At 34.8% G+C, this 19471-nt stretch overlaps 2 protein-coding genes across 2 annotated transcripts; both read right to left on the reverse strand.

Moving 5' to 3' along the window:
* Positions 1–325: 325 nt before the first annotated feature.
* LOC122279218 (serine/threonine-protein kinase TIO) lies at positions 326–13410 on the reverse strand. Its single transcript, XM_043089666.1, has 23 exons — positions 13248–13410; positions 12902–13000; positions 12752–12826; positions 11929–12021; positions 11726–11800; positions 11362–11454; positions 10502–10565; positions 10285–10369; positions 9904–9976; positions 9750–9818; positions 9565–9645; positions 9310–9415; positions 9078–9230; positions 7725–7863; positions 6440–6611; positions 5696–5794; positions 5076–5615; positions 3698–4855; positions 3194–3427; positions 1828–1971; positions 1519–1599; positions 1142–1330; positions 326–770 (listed from the first exon to the last, which is right to left on the reverse strand). Exons 2-23 carry the CDS (start codon positions 12989–12991, stop codon positions 525–527), a joined length of 4059 nt encoding a protein of 1352 aa, XP_042945600.1. The 5' UTR covers positions 12992–13000; positions 13248–13410; the 3' UTR covers positions 326–524.
* A 1195-nt stretch (positions 13411–14605) lies between these two features.
* LOC122279225 lies at positions 14606–17952 on the reverse strand. Its single transcript, XM_043089680.1, has 4 exons — positions 17773–17952; positions 17399–17626; positions 15417–15567; positions 14606–15336 (listed from the first exon to the last, which is right to left on the reverse strand). The coding sequence occupies exons 1-4, from the start codon at positions 17824–17826 to the stop codon at positions 14822–14824; spliced, it is 948 nt and encodes a 315-aa protein (XP_042945614.1). The 5' UTR covers positions 17827–17952; the 3' UTR covers positions 14606–14821.
* Positions 17953–19471: the final 1519 nt, after the last annotated feature.

A 19471-nucleotide genomic window follows, 5' to 3' on the forward strand; every position in this document is an offset into this window, starting at 1 on the left:
AACCATTTTATTACGCATAATCTTATTTATAGAATTTATAGAATAACATAAAATGTATAAACACGTACAGTCACTTTTAAAAAAAAATAACGTTCATTATTAAAAATTAATTTTTTTTTATATAAATCTCATATTTATTTATTTTAAAATAATTACGTAACGCTTTCACCCCCTTCACTACAAATATCTTTCTTCATATCTATATATTTTACCCCTATTCTTGCCCCTTCAAATATAGAATGAAAAGATGGCTTTTTTCCGCATGATAATCAAAGTATTTTGTCCAGACAACTCTTTAAGTCCATTTTCTCCTGCCAAAACAAAGAAAACTGTAACCAGATGGCTTTCAGATTGAATAATTGATCCGTACACAGGTAATACATACAAAAATTACTTTGCAGCATCTACTATAGAGCAAAGTACATGGCATGCTAGCTTCTTTACAATTTTCTTCAAATCCGTTCCATACTAGTATTACTGGCAATCGCTGTGATTGCGTACTTTACATTCAAAGCTCCCAGGCCTCAAGCATCAGAGACTTTGCTAATAATGACAGAAGCATACTGGGCAATTGTTGATTCTGGGGATTGTCGAAGTTTTCCAATCACTGGAAACAACTCAGATGAACAGAGGAACTGCCTGCATGGATGGTGTGAACACATCTTGGCCAATGAAAAAAGAGCTATTTTTAATGGTGACTCGTTAACGGCATCTTTTCTACTTGGGTTCAGAGCTACTACAGAACAGTCGGCTACTAACTTTAATAAGGCCTGTAAAAGAAAACCAACTCACATTACAATCCATATTTTCGAAGTACGGCAAAATTGCAGTGTCTTTACAATAGTAATAAATAGGAAAAAATGCTTTGGTGTGTCATATGACCCATTCATGTCATGATGCAAGCAGTAAAAATTGATAACCAAAAAGAGACATAAATCAAGGTCTGCGGATCAATTAATTATTCAGACCATGTAAGAAAGTAGAAAGTCAGCATAGGGATTAGAAATAATTTATGAAGACCATTTGATGATCCTCACACTTGAAAATTTTAATGGGACACAACTGCTTCAAATTCCAACTATAGCTGGAAACTTGCACGCATAAGGTAACATTTAGGAGGGAATGCAGCATGTCCACAAACCTGCATGGCTCCTTTAGAGATAATATCCTCACAAAGCCTGTTGGAGTTGCGAACAAGATTGCTTAGTGCACCTGCAGCATTTGCTTTAGTCTTGTCTTCCTCTGCCACAAGCAGCAAGTTTGCCAGCTGAGGAATGGATCTCTTAAGTTCTTCATAAAGTGTATCATTATGGTAGGCAGCATTTCCGATCTGCAAGAGAGGCATGAGATCAAGAGCTATATATCTATACGGGCTTACCTTCGTGCTTTCTTTCATAGAAATCAAATGAATGGATTATGCCAGAAGCATCTTCATAAGATAATGATGAAGATATGGTTACCTTCAACTGCAACAATTTTTCAAGTAAAGAAATGTCAGTGATTTGGATCAGAACTTACAGCAAAGCATGCAAATTTTCGAGTCCGCTTGTCTGGATCATCACACCGATCAATGAGGAGACGAATAATTTGGTGCCTTGCCTGTATAATAACTTAAGCTGGTAAGAAAACACAAATTAATATAACCTCGTTTGATACTTCCTAGTGTATATGTGGAAATGAACGATCCAATAAAAAAATTAAAAACTGTTATGTAGCTTCAGCAATCCAGAACAGGAATTAATTTTGCATTCAAGGTTTTCAAAATTTAAGAACACATATTTCACAATGTTTAGCATATTCAGAAGCAATATATCATTCACCACTCACTAGTGAATTATAGAAGTAGGAACTATGCCGACACATGTTGCCTAGAGCACTGCACGCCTTTGCACGTACATTGGGATCTTCATGTGTAAGAAAATCCTTCAATGACTCCAACACAGAAGCCCGGTTGATGAATTCATAGAATCCCTAGACATCACAAAATATAAACCAGAGGCAAGAAGGTTAGTTAATCATTTTGGATTGTTTTATTGAATATGTATTAAATTTTGTATTCAAATGCATGAATACAGACACTAATCCTTCTTAAAAATAATATAAAGACACAACAAGAGAGGGGGGGGGGAGTCATAACAGTTCAACTGAGAAATTTCCAGGGTCAATCTTCTCCACTAATTTTCAAGAGAATTTGGATCCATATTCCTAGTATACAAAAAGCAAAAGCTTAGTTTGGCGTTCCCCTCCACTTTTATCCCAACTTCGTCCGAGCAAGTATTAATTTAAGATGCTAATGATAACAAGGTAGCTTCATATGTTGTAAGACTTCCCAACTCATGGCCACCTTTTCTCTGCATACAAATATCCATCAGACTGTCTACAACTTGCATTTATGGAGAAACTATGAGTGGGAGGATGTTAATATGTGGAAAGGAGCAAGCACATAGTGCATGCCAAACTAGTAAATAACAAAGAGGAAATAATTTGGGTGGTGAAAAATAAAGGATAATGTGATAAAAATAATATGATGCAAAGAATGCTTATATGTAACCCTAGGGGTTGGCTCAAGTGGTAAAGGCCTTGAGTTTGGGAGTATGCTCCCCCCAAGTCTAAGGTTCAAATTCCCTTGGGTGCAAACAATTTCTAGGAGCCATCGAACTGGGGGATATTCTCCTTAAATTATCCAACATGCACTTGTGGAAAACATCTTGCCGAAAGCTTGTGCACCCCCGAGATTAGTCGGGATGTTGATCTTGGACACCCAATGCCAATAAAAAAAAAAAAATGCTGATATGCCAAGGATGCGAAAAGGATACATTAATATATCATTATATAAAATAACTTTCCAATTATACTTTCACTTTTTAATTATATCATTATAAGTTCCATAGTTAAAGAGAGAATTAGTTTTCTAATCAAAACATCAGTCACGATCGTTCCCTATATTTCATTTTACTTTAGTTAAAAAAAAGTTGGGACTATTATCAGATTTTTTACAATTACATATCAGATTTAGATACAGCTCTCTTCTAGAAGTATTCGCGCCTCATAAGACAACTTAAATTTCCCTCTATGGCACATCATTGTGGCATCCACCAATCAGGAACAAAATTAAGATGCAAATTAGAAAAGATAAGTCAATCCTTGATATTTGCATATGCAACAAGGACCGTTTAAAAGAAACAAAACCAACCTTATCCATGCGAGCTAGATCAGAAATTATCATCAAAACATCAAGTGTTACTTCTCTCGGGCATGACCTATCAAGCAGCATTCTCATCCTATTTGGATCCAACAAGCCGTTACCCACAAGTTGAACTGCTAGAGGTCGATGGCCGATCATTTTTGCGAGAAAGGCAACAGGCTTTCCCAAATCTTTAAACTCCACGTGTTCCAAGCATCGAAGGATAAGAATAGGTACTCCAACCTGAAAATGTCAGAAGCAATTGAATGAGAGACATATCTGAAACACAAATTACATAATTAGAACCTACATCAGACATATTTCCTCCTAAAACGAGATACAGGTGTTAGATAATCATTTGAAAAGTTATACATTTGTTGTAAACATGACGTAAATGTATCTTATCCAATGCTGGAACATAGTTTTAGCTTACCCCACAAGATAATTTAAACCGCATGTTCCGAAATTTATCTCAATGACAAAAATATAAAACAAGTGAAAAATGTATCGAACCTCCAGAAGGATCTTAATGTACTTTGCTAAGTCTTCCTCGATTGCTTTCACCATGTCCTTGTCTTCCATGCATATTTTCCCTCCTGGTGAACCCATGTTGAGAAGGAACCCACTGTTTACAGAAGCAGTGGCAGATGGCAAGCCAGGACCATTCTGTACAGCAACAAAAGGAAATGCCAAAAGATCTACTACTGCATTTATAATATCTCTGAGTCCATCCTTCCCTCCGCCAGGCCCGCCCCAGCACTTTACAAGCTTGAGATGCACATCAGATATTAAGTCAGAGATAAGCTTGATGTGTTCACTCCTAACCAAGATCTGACGAAAAGTTAAAGCTCCGCCTGAAATGCAGTGACATATTGATGAAACTGTCCATACAACCCCAATAGGGGATAACCCAACTCGATCTTTTATGTTGCCAATTCCTTGAGTAGCATTGGAAGGGTTGTTGGCTAACAAATCAACAAGAAGCAAAGGGATACCACTTGCACACAACTGCTGGACGGCTAACGGTCCACCCCACTTGAGTCGAGACTCCAACAAGCCAACACACCCATCTCTAAGGCCATGCCAATAAGAGAGAGCACCATTTGGGTGACTGAAATTGACTTCAGTTTCATTAGCAGATGAAATCTTGAGATGATCACAAAGTGTGGTAGTTCGAGGAATCAAAGGCACAGCTATTTCAGAGACTGAAGATTCAACAGATGCTCCGGCTTCAAGGGATAGAATGGATGCAAGAGCAAGCATAGCTGATGCACTATGAGGTTTAAAGGAAGTGTTCACTCTATCCTCAGAAGAAAAATGATGTGCAAGCACTGAAAGTCGAGAAAGCTGCTTCTTTGGAGCGGTTGTAAGCATAAATAGTGCAGAATTCCTTCCGGTTGACTTCAAACATTGCGCAACAGTTGCCAGGATGAGGCATGAATGAAGAACCAGGGCAGTAGGATTGGTTAATTTACATTTCAAGTTGATTGTTTCACCCGTTTGCAGATCTTTATTTAAAGATGAAATGCAGAAAGACAATATAGAGAATATCTCCGAGACAATAGTGCCATCCCCTCCACCACTTACAACACTAGTTGCAGGTAGGGAAGCGGGAAGTCCACATAGAACACCTGGAACAAGTCCACTATACAGGCAGCACCTTGCCAAGAGCTGAAACAGCAAAAGGTATTACATTATTTTATACAAAATGTGATCTACGATTATACAAGCACGATGCATATGAAAATAATTAGGCATTGGTAGGGAAACTCTTAATTAATTGTTGTCTTCGGTTATTTGAAATAATTAAAGGCCACATAACTGGCTGTTTTTCATGTGAATATAATGCATGCAGAAGAAATAGAAAACATTGAGGACAATAAATAAACACCTGAATGCCAGCAGACAATGAAGCCTCGAGACGTTGATGAAGGCAATAGTAAATAGCAACCTGAACTGCTTTTGACGTAACAAATGCGCTTGTCACTACATCAACAATTTTTGCAGATTCTGTGCCAAGCAAAGGGCTTCGATCATGCTCCCTAGTGTCAAGTCGAACTAAAGAATGACACCGCAAAGCATGCAGTGGAAATAAAAGGGGTTTCTCTTTCGTTGCAAGGGTTTCCAATGCATCTATAAGTGACCAAATAGCCCTACATGCTTCGCAAGCAGCACGCAACATATTTGAAGAACCCGAAATGAGACTTGAGCCTGAATTCACTAAGCAGAGACACAAATGATCCACCAAGCCAGATGTTTTAGCATGATCCAATATTCTTGTCAGTGTTTCGTCAAGAGCAGAAACCACCTCAGGAGCTGAAGTTGAATGAGATGCCTTGAGACCCTGAGCAACTCTTAATAACATGACAGTAATGCAAGCAATAGATTCATAGAGAACTCTTCCACATGAATCTTCACTGCAGCCAGCAACCTACATAGCTAACAAGATGAGAAATCATGAAGCAAGTGCATAACAGTTGGAAGAGAACATCACGATAGAAAGAATTAGACCTGTGAAAAAATTTCAGATAATGCAACCCAGTGCCTGAAATATGAACTTGCGATGCCAGTCCCGGAATTATCTTGTAGCATTTTGATGATCGAGAAACTCTACAGAAGTAAGAAATTGCATCAGCCGGTAATAATTACAGAAGCAAGTATCCTCCCTGGATTTTTCAGAAAGTTTGGCTTTAAACAAACAACTGTTATTTTTTATGAACATATGATTATAGGTGAAACGACCAGGAAAGATAAGCCTATATATTTGGGGTATAATTCTAGCCTATAGGGATGCTTGGGGAATGAGATGAGGTGAGAAATCTATGAATAGTAGTAAAATGGTTTGAGTTATGATGTTTTATGGGATTTTGGAAAATGAGAGAGGAAATGTTGAATAAAAATATTATAAAGTTAAAAGATTATTAGAATATTATTTTTGTTTAGAGATTTGAAAAAGTTGAATTATTTTTTGTGTTTGGAAGTTTGGAAAAGTTGTAATGATTAGGTAAAGATTAAATGGAAAAGTTGAATATTTGGAATTGAAAGTGTGTGTGTTTGAATGATGTTTGGAAAGGAAATGAGATGAGATGAAACTATCATCTTCCAAACAACCCCTATACCAAGATCCAACTAACAGCAGCAAATTCTCTTCATAGAAAGCATGACTCTAAACATCATGGCCATATGAGGTATGAAATATCATGATATTAGATATCAAAAGCCAGAAGTTTCTAAATGAACCTACTAGAGACATACCTTTGCCATTAAGTCATTATATTCAGAGGATTTCAAGCTAACAGTAATGCCAGTGAAAACAAGAAGTTCACGTATTATATCATCAGATAGCCCATTAGAATGGATGGCACCAGCTGCAACTAGGTTTGAAAGAACTCTGAGCGACTGATTGGAACTAGCTGCATCTTGATCTCTGCATGTGTTTGACAAGCTATCAATACTCACAGGCATCTAGTACAGGAATACAAAAGACTATATAACCAACTAAACTTAAAAATCTCGATGGTTATCTGATAGAGCAGCATCATAGCAAAGAGATAAATCCCAACATACGCAGAGTTTTCAGTCTTTGGTAGATGTAGGAACATAATGACATTGCATCTTGAAAGAGGCCGAAAACCCAGTCGGGTCCAGATACTAGTTTCATTTTTTTTTGATAGGTAATAGAGAGCTTTATTAAGAGTCCAGATACTAGTTTCATACTCCCAGGTTATCATGCTCCTTCCTTTTAAGGTCACCAAAACATCTTTTTCAAAACAACTAAGCAGACCACTTTTTGCGTCTATGTTATGGCAATACCTGATCCAAATGCCAGCAAGTAGCTTTAAGTCAATTTTAAATTGTACATGAGGTTATACCACTCTTTTACACTATAGCATTAAATGCACAAATCCTCCTATGTGCTGTCTTTTATTAAGTTATTTAATGCTCACTAGTGTTGGACTATTCAGATCAAATGCTCCAGTCTTGTTGTTACCCATCTCTCTGTTATTACTGACAATGAAAGGGCACTTCAATACCTCGTAGCTTTTTTTAATAAGTAATTCAATCTTGTACAGAGTTATTTAAAATATTCAAAATGATACAAGGATGTGAGGAAGTGAGAAATCAGTCATAGAGGTAGTTGAACATTTCATAGCATCCATGAATATGGGGATATTCTTCCATCTCATCAATCACCATAACCATACTCCTCCATTTGGTACTTCTTTTTTTCGTTATTCTGGCTAGTTCTTTACTATTTGCAAATATACAGGCTCATATCAAATTATATGCCAGAACAAAATGCAGTCCCTTAGAGAGTAATGCAGAAGAGGTAAGGATAACATATGTGATGTCTAAGGATGCTCCTCTGATCACTTATGTCTATATTTTCACAAAGGAAAGCGTCTCGCATTGAAGTTCAGCATGGAGATTGAACAGCACTCGACTATGGACTTTGTAATCTCAATATTTGGTACCAACAAATCAGGGTTAGATATTCAGAACTAAACAAATGCCATGGGTGCAAGTAATCCAGTTTTACCTGCAAGAATTTTTAGATCCTCCAGACCATCTTTTAAGAGGTAGCAAAACATGTGCTAATGCTTCATTATCTTGACCAATTATCTGTGCACCCTTGACCGTGCGGGAGTTGTTTTCCAATCTGTCCAATGTCTGGCAGCCTAAAGAAGGTTGATAATAAACACGTTGACCATATTATAGAACTTTTACAAGGTAAGAAAGAATTATTGGGAATACTCTTATAATGAACATATCAAAATAGAACCAAAGCTAGATGGAAAAGTGGGCTTCAATCGACATCCTTTATTTTCAATTGTCAAACACATGCATAAACACGAATATATGTGTATTTCAGTTTCACAAAACAAAGGAAAGTGACTGTGGGGATGTTTTAGTAAGTTTCTTAAATCACAGGGCAAAATGGAAGTCTTGTCAAATATAAAAATAAGTTTATTTGGATAACTTCAATTTCAAGCACTAAACTTCTAATGCATGTATATCATGTAAATGCGAGCCTACAAGGGAGTGCAAGAAAGCCAACCTACAGAGCTGACCAAGTGATAACAACCAATTGTGTTGCTCAAATTAAAAGGTACCAAGCCCTTTTAAGGAACCCTTCTCTTCCTAGAAGTACACAACTCAATATGACTCAAAAGATAACAAAAACAGCAAAAGATGAGAAAACACAATATCAACGGTACCTAGAAAACCATTACACCATATATGAAGGGAACTTCTCTGTTTACAATGTTATGGTGAATTTCTAAAAAATCCCTCAATACTCATTGGTAAAATAACGTATTGCCAATTAATTTACCTAAAGCAAGTTGTAAAGTAAAAGAAGACACATATATTGTACTGATAAAAAAAATGAAGACATATATTGTGTGGTAAGAAGAAAAGCATAGTCCTGTAGTATTTACATATGCAGCCTAGATTGGAAAACAATAAGAAACCTATGAGCAAGAAAAGTACAGAAGGGTACAGATATCAATCATATCTTCGGTACTTTCAATAATTAACTGTTAAAAAATCCAACCCTAAATAAATTACCACTTAGCATGTAATAGTTGGCTGCTAAAGAAATTATGAGCATATGAAAGTGTTGACTACAATATAAGAAGTTAAATAAATTAACAACGAAGCTAATTTTCAACTTTCTTATTAAAGTTTCGTAATAAGACCATATTTACCAAAAGGGCCTCATATCAAAGAATTTGAAATTTTCCATCAGCTAGCAAATTTAAAACACATGTTACGGAGCAAATTGGAAGGACAAATATTGCAGAGAATCATGTACTGATCCTTCAAGTATCATACTGAATTTCTGTCCTAGAATCATTCATAAAACAATTGAATGCATAGTTTTGTTTACCTGACTGTTTAACATCATTAGGACTTGGAAACCCTGAGAACTCCTCATGCGGTGAAGGATTGCATGTTACCGAGTTTGGACTGCTTAATTGAACATCACTGTCAAGATTTGGCCCATTATCGCTCTCAAAAGCAGCAGCAGAGTTGTTTTTACCTATGATGTTGTAATAATCAATGCTAAGGTTTACAAAAAACAAAATATTTAAGAATCATAAATAAAGTGGAGGCCTTACTCCCTGGAGTGGAAACATTTAAACTCGGTGATGTTTGAACATTGTTAGCTTCACCCCTCCATGCTGCATCACATCCCCTTGCTGCAGCAGTTGCAGCACGCATTTCCTGGGAAAAGAATACTAGATAATAAAAGATTCTAGAAATGAATAACCAAGAACTTGAGAGAAAATTATAAAAATGCTGCAATGTACCAAATAAAAGGAACCAAAATTGTATTTTCCAAATTAAGGAAATGTAATTTAATGCATAATTACCCTAGCATCCACTTCATCTGAAGTTTCTTTAACAAATGGATGTTCGAGGAGAGAAGGCCAAGTTAGTCGATTTTGTGGTACCTGTTTTTCATAATTTGGAAAGCCATCTTAGATGCCATGTAAATTAAAGTTAAAATTAGTCATGAAAAGGATGCCTTGACTTCAACCATAAACCATAAACCAACCTTATTAAGCAAACCCTTCAAAAAGCTTTTGAAATTTAGGCTCATGTTGTCAGGATATTTAACCGGATCCTGGAATGTAGCATTTAACATTAGTGTATACCTTGTATAACAAGTTTAAACTAACAAAGCTCGTATGATGATTGAGCAAATGTACCTTAACAATGTGCCGGATAAGTGCATATACAGAATTTGTGTAAAATGGAGGTTGGCCAACAAATAACTCATACCTGTTGTGCGCATGACAAAGAGCATTCAATTCAAGGTGAATATCAACAAAAAAGAAAGGCAGAGAAAGTATGGATACACATTCAAATTTCAAAATAACCGCACGAGTCAAAAGTAAACAATTAAAAAGAGAGAGAGAGAATAAAATGCAAAGCAAAAAATCTCCTTTTTTTTTATAAGTTGAAGTTAAAAAACCTCTTCAACTAAGTTACCGTTTGAATGAAAAAGAATTCAAGGAACTTGCAGTTGCTGTCAAATCTAACTAGTACAACAAAAAAACATGAAATATAGTCAGGGAAATTTTACATACAATATAACTCCAAGTGACCATAAATCAGCCGAGTGGTTGTATGGTTGTTCCCGTACCAATTCTGGAGCCATGTACAGTGGAGTGCCTGAAAAATATAGATAAAAGTTGCACTGACTTAGAAGAGAGTAGCCTAATTCTTCAAGGGCATCCCAAGGAAGTTCAGGAACAGTTAAAAAAATAAAAAAAGGCGATCAGCAGGTAAAAATATTGGACAAACCTTTTATGGATCGTAAAACAACAGTATTTGTGGACATTGCACGTGCAAAACCAAAATCACAAAGCTGAGATAAATAACAGGATATTATCAGTTATGAACAATTACAAGGGATATAAGAAATGTCTAGTTTATATAGAGTAGGACACCATCTGAAATATAAACTAGTGACTATTAGAGTAGGAGAATACTGCATACCACACTTTCATCCTACTTCCATCCTACCATATTAATGTGGCATAGCCCATCAACCCTTTGGTAAATGGGCAGTGCCACATTAGCACAATGGATACTGGTAACATGAGTGTATTATATAGCATAACTCAATTATAGTATGGTAAGAAATGGTGTGAGCGCTTAAAATCCAGAGATCAAACCATCAGAACTATCCAAGTGAAATAGACTTTTAAGAGATAAAACCAATGAAATAATAATCTATAAAATAGATATAGAAATATCCCACCCGATGCATGGACAACAAAAAAGGAAAGATTGTTCAGCTAATCAGTCCATTTTTTTGTTGTATGTTATACACAAACCATGTGGGTTTTGAATACACTAAGATATTACAAGAAATACAGTTCAGATAACAATAATGATGTATCATGCAAAAGCCAAAGAAAACCAATGTAATGGGATTGGGGAAAAAAAGAACAGTGTCCACAACTGATTTGTTAATGGAGAGCCCAAAACTAATTACATGCAGGCCGAATGGTAACATATTCCTTCTAAACTGGTAATGTCCTGTAGATTCAGAATATTGACCGTATGAGAACATTTCAAACAGATTCTAAACCTTCTAAGCATTCAGTTAATAAGTTTAATGAATACGTGAATTTAAGCGTGCACTGATATCACTCCACCTTAACCACGGACCCAGCACCAATGAGAATATTTTGTGGCTTCATGTCCCGATGGATAATACGGTTTGAATGTAAGTAGTGAAGTGCCCTCACCTGTAAGTTCAGCAGGAGAAAGTTCTAAAAGAATGGAGAGATACTCATATTGAACATAATAGTAAATTATAATACTGGAAAAGAAAACTATCAATTATGTCAGATGCAATAAAAAAGGGGGTTACTTCTTGTCTTCTTGGTTTATCAACTACTTTTTCTCTTTTTCTTATTAGGTGATATCCTGTATAATCCTGTGTACTTTGATAAAATCCTTTGTGCTTGTCAATAAAGCTTAACTTATCAAAAAATAATAATGGGGGTCAATCTGTACCAATTGCTTTGCAATTGCTTGAACCTGTTCTTCTGGAAGGCACTTATCATCCTCCAGAATCTCAAACAGTTCACCCTGCAAGAAAAGTCATCAACAATTCATGAAACTGAACGACTTCCATGACAAGTGTGTGCTACATAACAGTTGCATTAACATACAGAATAAATTTACGTGCTTTTAGAGATTAATAAGGATATAATTACTTGAGCAAACTCAGTGACAACACAAAACTCTTGTGCGCTTTCAAATGAGTCGAGCATTTCAATGATATTTTCATGCTTCAACTTTCTTAAAATCTGTCCAAGGCAATGAGAGAAACATTTAATCAGTTGAAAAACAGTTAAAAAAAACCAAGTAAAATGAAGGGATATGAAATTAAACTACTATATGGCTAATTGAGATGTGGCAATTGATTCTAGGAATAACAGGATTGGTGTGGGTGTTATTGTACGTGACTTTAAGGGGAATGTTCAAGCAACCTTGGAAAAACCATTACCATTTTGCTTAGAACCAGTGGCAGCAGAGGCGCTAGGTTCAGTGGAAGCTATGCGTTTCTGCCATGTTCTAGGATGGGATAAACTGCTATTTGAAGGTGAGTCATTACAAGTAGTTAATGGTTTAAATGATCCAAATATTAATCTCAGTAGGTATGAGCAGTTGATTGAGGATGCAAAAAAGACTTAAGACAGAAGTTTTCTGATTCCAAAGTTGCTTACACGAGAAGGGAGGCCAGCAAAATTTGCTCTTAATCTATCTTGTCTAAGTGTGGACATGGAACGATCTTCAGTATGTATTCGATCTATTGTTCAGGCAGAGATGCACTCATTGTTAAGTGAATGAATGTAGTGTCTTTTTTAAAAAAAAAATGAAAAGTATAAACAATCCTAAATTCGAATTTGTTTTTTTTAAATAATGCTAGACTATCACGTCGTTAATTGCGGGGAAGCTAGACCACCAAATTCCGCACTTTAACGAAGAAGTGTACAAAGAGATAACAAAAAAGTTCTGAATAAACGACTCCATTACCTCAATTTCCTGTCTTAAATTGTGAATATCCTTGTCACTTTTCCCATGCTTCATAATGAACTTCATCGCGACGGTCTGATACCAGTAGCAATAATCAGTAAGAAGATTTATGCGATAGTAATGAACATGGTATTGACATGAAGGAAATACCTGTCCCGTGTACTTGCGCCTCCCCTTGTAGACCTTCCCAAACGAACCTTCCCCAACAAGCTCGATTACATGGTAGTTCTCGATGCCCATATTCCAAATCTAGCAATTGCTTAGCAGTATCAGATATGATCGACAACCATTTAACCAGATTTAAATGCAAGAAACTAGTTTTCTTCAGATATTTCTTTTTAAGCAAAATAAAAATAAAAAAAGGAAAAAATATAGTCCAATAATATTCAGAGAGAATTCGAACAAAATAACTGGGTAACCATCTTGCTGTAAATATATAAATGGCATCGAATAAAACATTGATGATAAACATGGATTCTAAAAAGGGATAGAATACTTGTTCCGAGGCCGCTTAGGTTTTCGAAACTGGAAGCCGTTGATAGGGGAGAGGGAAAAAGGATGGGTGGACTATTGGATCTTAGAAAATATGCACACAGAGAGAGAGAGAGAGAGAGATTTGAAAAGTGAAGGTCCCGCCCGCCCACTTTTATTTCAAGCTGCAAGCCAGCAAAACGGTGGAATTTTAGCCTGCGTTTAGTGCACAGACTGGCAACGATCTTTGGCCGTTTGCTTGTTCGCTAAAGTAATGATCTGACGTTAAAAGCAGAGGTTGATTCAACACAAAATATCTATTTTTTTAATTTAATTATATGTATTTGAAATAAATAAAATAAATTCTACTTGGTATCATGTTCACATTAGTTGGCATTTGTATCATGCACAACGTTTGGACAGTGATGAGTTGAACATAATATTATTAAAATATTATTTTTTTAATATTATTATTATTTTATAATTTAAAATTTTTGAATTATTTATTATATTTTATATGAAAATTCTAAAAAATTATAATTATGAAATAAAATAAAATACTTTAATTAGTACCACTGTCATATGAAGAAGTGTACCAAATGTTTGTCACAAGCATGCATTTAGTCTGCATTTAGATGTTAAGTTAAGTTGAAATAAAAGTTGAAAGTTAAATAAAATATTATTTTTTAATATTATTATTATTTTAAAATTTAAAAAAATTAAATTATTTATTATATTTTATATTGAGATTTAATAAAATTATAATGAATTGTTAAGATGAGTTTAGGATCCAGACTATAGTAAATTATTCAATGTTAGTAACAAAATTATAAAAATAATGAATAGAATAGAGAAAATTTTAATACGTAAATCATTTACCAAGGCTGTATTTAGATTATGTGGATGGTAAGATTTTGTAAATCATATTAAGATATATTTAAATTTAAATAAATTAATATATGTATTTAAATATATAAAATAAATTAAAATAAATTTAACTTTTAATTAAATTGAGATAAATTTGAGAAATTAAAAAATAATTAATTTGAGATAGATTAAGCTAATTTCAATAACGTAACACACCTTGTCTGCGTTTGAATTTAAATGTTAAATTGAGCTAAGTTATTTTTAAATAGTAGTTAATTGAGTTAATATAGTAAGTTATGTGATATTTATCTAACATAAATTTAGATGTATTTAAATATTAAAATATATTTAAAAATATTTATGAAAGAGTTAAAAAAAATATAAATCTCACATATAAAAAAAGTAGTAAGTTAAAAAAATTATAGATCATACGTATAAGAAAGTTTTAAGATTTTGAATTGAAATGAATTTAATAATTTAAAAAATTAGTATTTAAATATTAAACTTAGTTTAAAATTAGCAAATTGTAACACTGCCTAAGAATAAACAAAACACATGTTGTTTTACATTGTATTTCCACAGGAACTCACACATACATGATCATTACACATACAAACCCACATCACACACAAATATATACAAACTGTCCATGTAGCACGAGCAAGTTTAGACAACCCAACTATTCCTAGCATGCACAACAGCAAAAACAGCACATAAGGGAGAGAATTCGATTCAATCCCAGATGCCTTTCAGAAGGGGACGAATGGAAGCAGCGTCTCCAAAAGTATTGACCAAATCAGAACAAGATGCATCACAACATTCCCCTTCTGTCTTCAGCTCCAAACCCAACTCCTTTTCTACGTCATCCGAAGCCGATATGAGCAAGAACTCACATCCTTCGTAGTTCAAGAAGTCGGGCGGATCAGCAAGGCAGTACCGAAGTTGGCCAAACCGCGCTTGCAAGTGAGCGGGAAACACGGCCTTGCGTTTGTTCTGTAGCCCTCTGAATTGGGAAGCGCCGTGCTGATCTGGGTTCTTTATCTGTATCAGAAATGAGCCTTCACGTTCGATGTTAAGGGACTCCTGGGGCTCATTCTTCTCGTCATGGGGTGGGAGTTCAAGCTTGTAGACTAAATGGGTGTGGGTTTTCTTGCCCGAATTGTGCCTCAAAATGCGATAGATTCCTTCCCCGGCTGCTCTTGCAGGAGGTTTTCGGCGGTGTCCTCTGGTCGAAGTATCATATTCCTCTGCAATGCAAAATTGGTGATGTAAATATAAAAATCGCAACGAATGAAAGTCATGCCAATAAGGCTATGGCCTATATTACCTTCTTTAAGAGCATTCTTCACGTCATCTACGTTTGTACTAACCATCTCCACAAAACCCCAGTAAGGTCGGCTTTTTTGGCCCAGATTCTGAAGGCTTTTCTTGCCCATGACGATGAATCGAAACAAAGGTTGCTTCTCAATGTTCACTTCCTATATATAATTGTTGAGATATGTACATATGAGTTAGTTAGAGTTAGTTAGCAAGTTTTCATTTTAATTATAACACGTGCTGTAATTAGTTTTCTAGATAAATAGGACATAGGTCAGCTTTGTAATACACGGAATTCTTTTAATCAAAAGCAGAGGAAACTTTCCTTTTTTGCCTTTTAGGTTTTATGTGCGTAGTGTGAAACCATCTTTTCTACATGGTATCAGTGAAAGAGAAAATTACAATTCTGCATTAAATGGAGTCTTCTTCCTCTGAATCTCCTATCAATCTTACGGATAATTCATCCAGTCCTTATCATCTCAACAATGCCGATAATCCTGGCATTGTGCTGGTTACGCAGCCATTAACTGGAGATAATTACCATGCTTGGTCTCGATCCATGCCAAGTTGACTAAATCCTTGTATGGACTCAAACAGGCTTCTCGCCAATGGTTTCACAAGTTATCAAACTGTCTTTTAAACCATGGTTTTTCACAATCTAAGTGTGACTATTCTCTGTTTACTAAAGTCACTACAAGTTCATTCATTACCTTGCTTGTCTATGTGGATGATGTCATAGTAGCAAGCAATGATATTCAAGCTGTGCAAGACATCAAAAATATTCTTCATGCTGAGTTCAAGATTAAAGATCTTGGAGAATTAAAATACTTCCTAGGATTGGAAGTAGCTCGAACATCTAAAGGCATTTCTGTTTGCCAAAGACACTATGCTCTTGAAGTGTTAACAGATTCAGGTTTTATTGGCTGCAAACCAGCCAAAATACCTATGGATCCTAACCTGCGCCTCATCAATACAGATAGTGGTTCATTAGAAGATCCCACTGTCTATCGAAGGTTAATAGGAAGGTTACTCTACTTGACTATTACAAGACCAGACTTGGTATTCTCTGTTCACATTTTGGCTCAGTTTATGAATAAACCAGCACAAGTTCATCTTGATGCTGCATATCAGGTTTTGAGATATATAAAAGGAACTCCAGGGCAGGGTATATTTTTGCATGCATCTTCATCTTTACAATTGAAGGCATTCACGGATTCAGACTGGGCAACATGTCCTGAAACAAGAAAGTCAATTACAGGCTTTTGTGTTTTCTTGGGTGAATCTCTTATTTCTTGGAAATCCAAGAAACAAAACACTGTGTCAAGATCATCAGCAGAGGCTGAATACAGGGCTCTCGGTTCCACAACATGTGAATTAATTTGGTTAATTGCATTGCTTAAAGACTTTGGGATTAATCACAACTCACCAGCATTACTTTACTGTGACAGCAAAGCTGCTCTACATATAGCAGCCAACCCAGTGTTTCATGAGAGAACGAAACACATTGAAATTGATTGCCATTTGGTTAGAGAAAAAATTCAAGCTGGAATACTGCATACTCTTCATGTGAATTCAAAGCATCAGCTGGCAGATTTTTTTACAAAGGCTTTGGCCTTCCCTCAGTTTACATTTTTCCTTTCCAAGATGGGAGTAATAAATATACATACTCCATCTTGAGGGGGAGTGTTGAGATATGTACATATGAGTTAGTTAGAGTTAGTTAGCAAGTTTTCATTTTAATTATAACACGTGCTGTAATTAGTTTTCTGGATAAATAGGACATAGGTCAGCTTTGTAATACACGGAATTCTTTTAATCAAAAGCAGATGAAACTTTCCTTTTTTACCTTTTAGGTTTTATGTGCGTAGTGTGAAACCATCTTTTCTACAATAATCGACAAAATAAATTAACCAGTGAATCACCCTGGCTAAGATATCTAACAGAAATAAACACATACAATGGAGTAGTGAAAATAAGAACCAGCTCGTTCACCTGACTACCATGTCCACCTTCACCTTCACTCGTGCCAGGGCCACTGCCGCCGGATTTGGATCCCTTCTTGGCACCTTCCTTGCCTGAATCTTCGTCTTGCTTATCTTCCACAGGCCTCTCGCCGGACTCAGGCCGCAACACTATGTACAAACGTTGCACGTCGTCTACGCTGTGAGCTTCTTCCTTGTCAACTTTTGGCCTGTAGAAGAAAAATATCTCCCCCCTTTCCTACAATTTCCCAAAAGCCAAAAATTTGCTAGTGCAATTAATTCGCCATTAGCCAGAAGTAAATGCTACGCTGACTTCGTACTTGATTATTCTTATCATATACCGTATAAAACAGAAAAGGAAATAATCACGTTGATGAAGATCACCTGAATTTCAACTTGGGGTTCACTCCTGGTCTTGACCTCTTGACCTTGTCCCATTGTTTGTCTGCCAATCTTTGATGATCAGAATGTGGATGGGTGTTTGGTTTGCCGGGAAGACGAACGGTGACCTTGATCCGTATCAACTTTTGCGATTGTTTCAGCTTGGTTTTCACTGCAAAAGTAAAAACAATAAGGCATATACAGGACCAGTAACTTCCCCACCGGACACGTTTTTAATGCAGTTGCCACGTCTTGCCGGGATGCAGATGCCACGTGGTGACACGTACACGTAGAAATCACGATACGTGGGTTTCTGGAAGGTCTACGTACAAGCAATTGAGCCATGTCGGTTGATTAAGGTTTTATTTTTTAATAATACTGTATGATTTTTTTATTTAAGATAATAAAAATATAGTTACAAAAATAATTATGTATTAATCTGTATATTAATGTAATGTAATTTATTAAAAAATATTAATTTAAATTTTAAATATGAATAAATTAGTATTGATATACATATTAATACGTGACTGTGTTTATATATAACAAAATTTTTTAAAATAATATTAATAATATAATAATAAATTTTAAATAATTATATGAAAAGAAATATGAAAATAGGCTAACAAGGCCCGTAAAAGTGATCTCAAGGCCCAATGCTTACAAGAAGAGCCGACATAAACGGAGGTTAGAGACCAGAGTTGTCCCAAAAATGAATTGTTTTGGGATGAAGAAATAATCGGTAGAACCAACGGTCCCTATTTGGGGATTATAATAAATTATAAAAATATTTATTTTAAAATAATATTTTTTTTATTTAATAAAAAATTTGTACATGCAATCTCAAAGTAGAGGCAGCAATTAAATTTCTCTAATCGGTATAGGATTGGATACTGTATGCTAGGACGTGGCGGCATCGACTGTAATGTTGAGTTTGTGTTTGTTGTGGTTGTGTGATTTTAGTAGAAAATGAATAATTTTATTTGAGAATTTTTACACCATATATATGTGATATTTTTTTATTTTTGATAGGTTATATGTGATATAATATGATTTATAATATAAATTTTAAAATTTAAATATTACAAATCAAATTATATCAAATAGATAATATGTAATATACAAACTTTTAAATAATAACTCTATACTCGAGATAAAAAACAAAAAGTAATAAATGTTCTTTGTATTTGTAATTGAGTAATATTATTTATTATTTATTTTTTCATCATCTTATAATGTTGCATTAAATGATATGTTTATAAGTGAAATATAATAATTAATCAATAATCATTTAATGTTACATTATAAAATAATAAGAGAATGATGAAAACTAAGATAATAATTATCATTAATCAATTATAAATACATAGGATGCTCATTACTTTTTTTTCTTTTTTTTTTTGAATTGGGGGACTGCACATTTCACACACATTACAACAGTCTAATATTTTTCTCGCGAATAATGATAAGTTTATTAACCTCTTATAATTCTTTTACTACTTTGTTTTATTTACTTAATGGTTAAGAATATAAATATTAATAAAATTGTATATTTTTTAATTTTTTTCAATAATTAAGAATGTTAAAAGAATACTTAGAATACCCGATTGGTCAACTAAACTAAATAATTTTATTTAATATAATCATTATAATTTTTTATATTCTAATATAAAATATAATAAATAATTTAATTTTTTTAAAT

This window comes from Carya illinoinensis, chromosome 1 (genome assembly GCF_018687715.1).
Source record: "Carya illinoinensis cultivar Pawnee chromosome 1, C.illinoinensisPawnee_v1, whole genome shotgun sequence".
Taxonomy (NCBI): domain Eukaryota; kingdom Viridiplantae; phylum Streptophyta; class Magnoliopsida; order Fagales; family Juglandaceae; genus Carya; species Carya illinoinensis.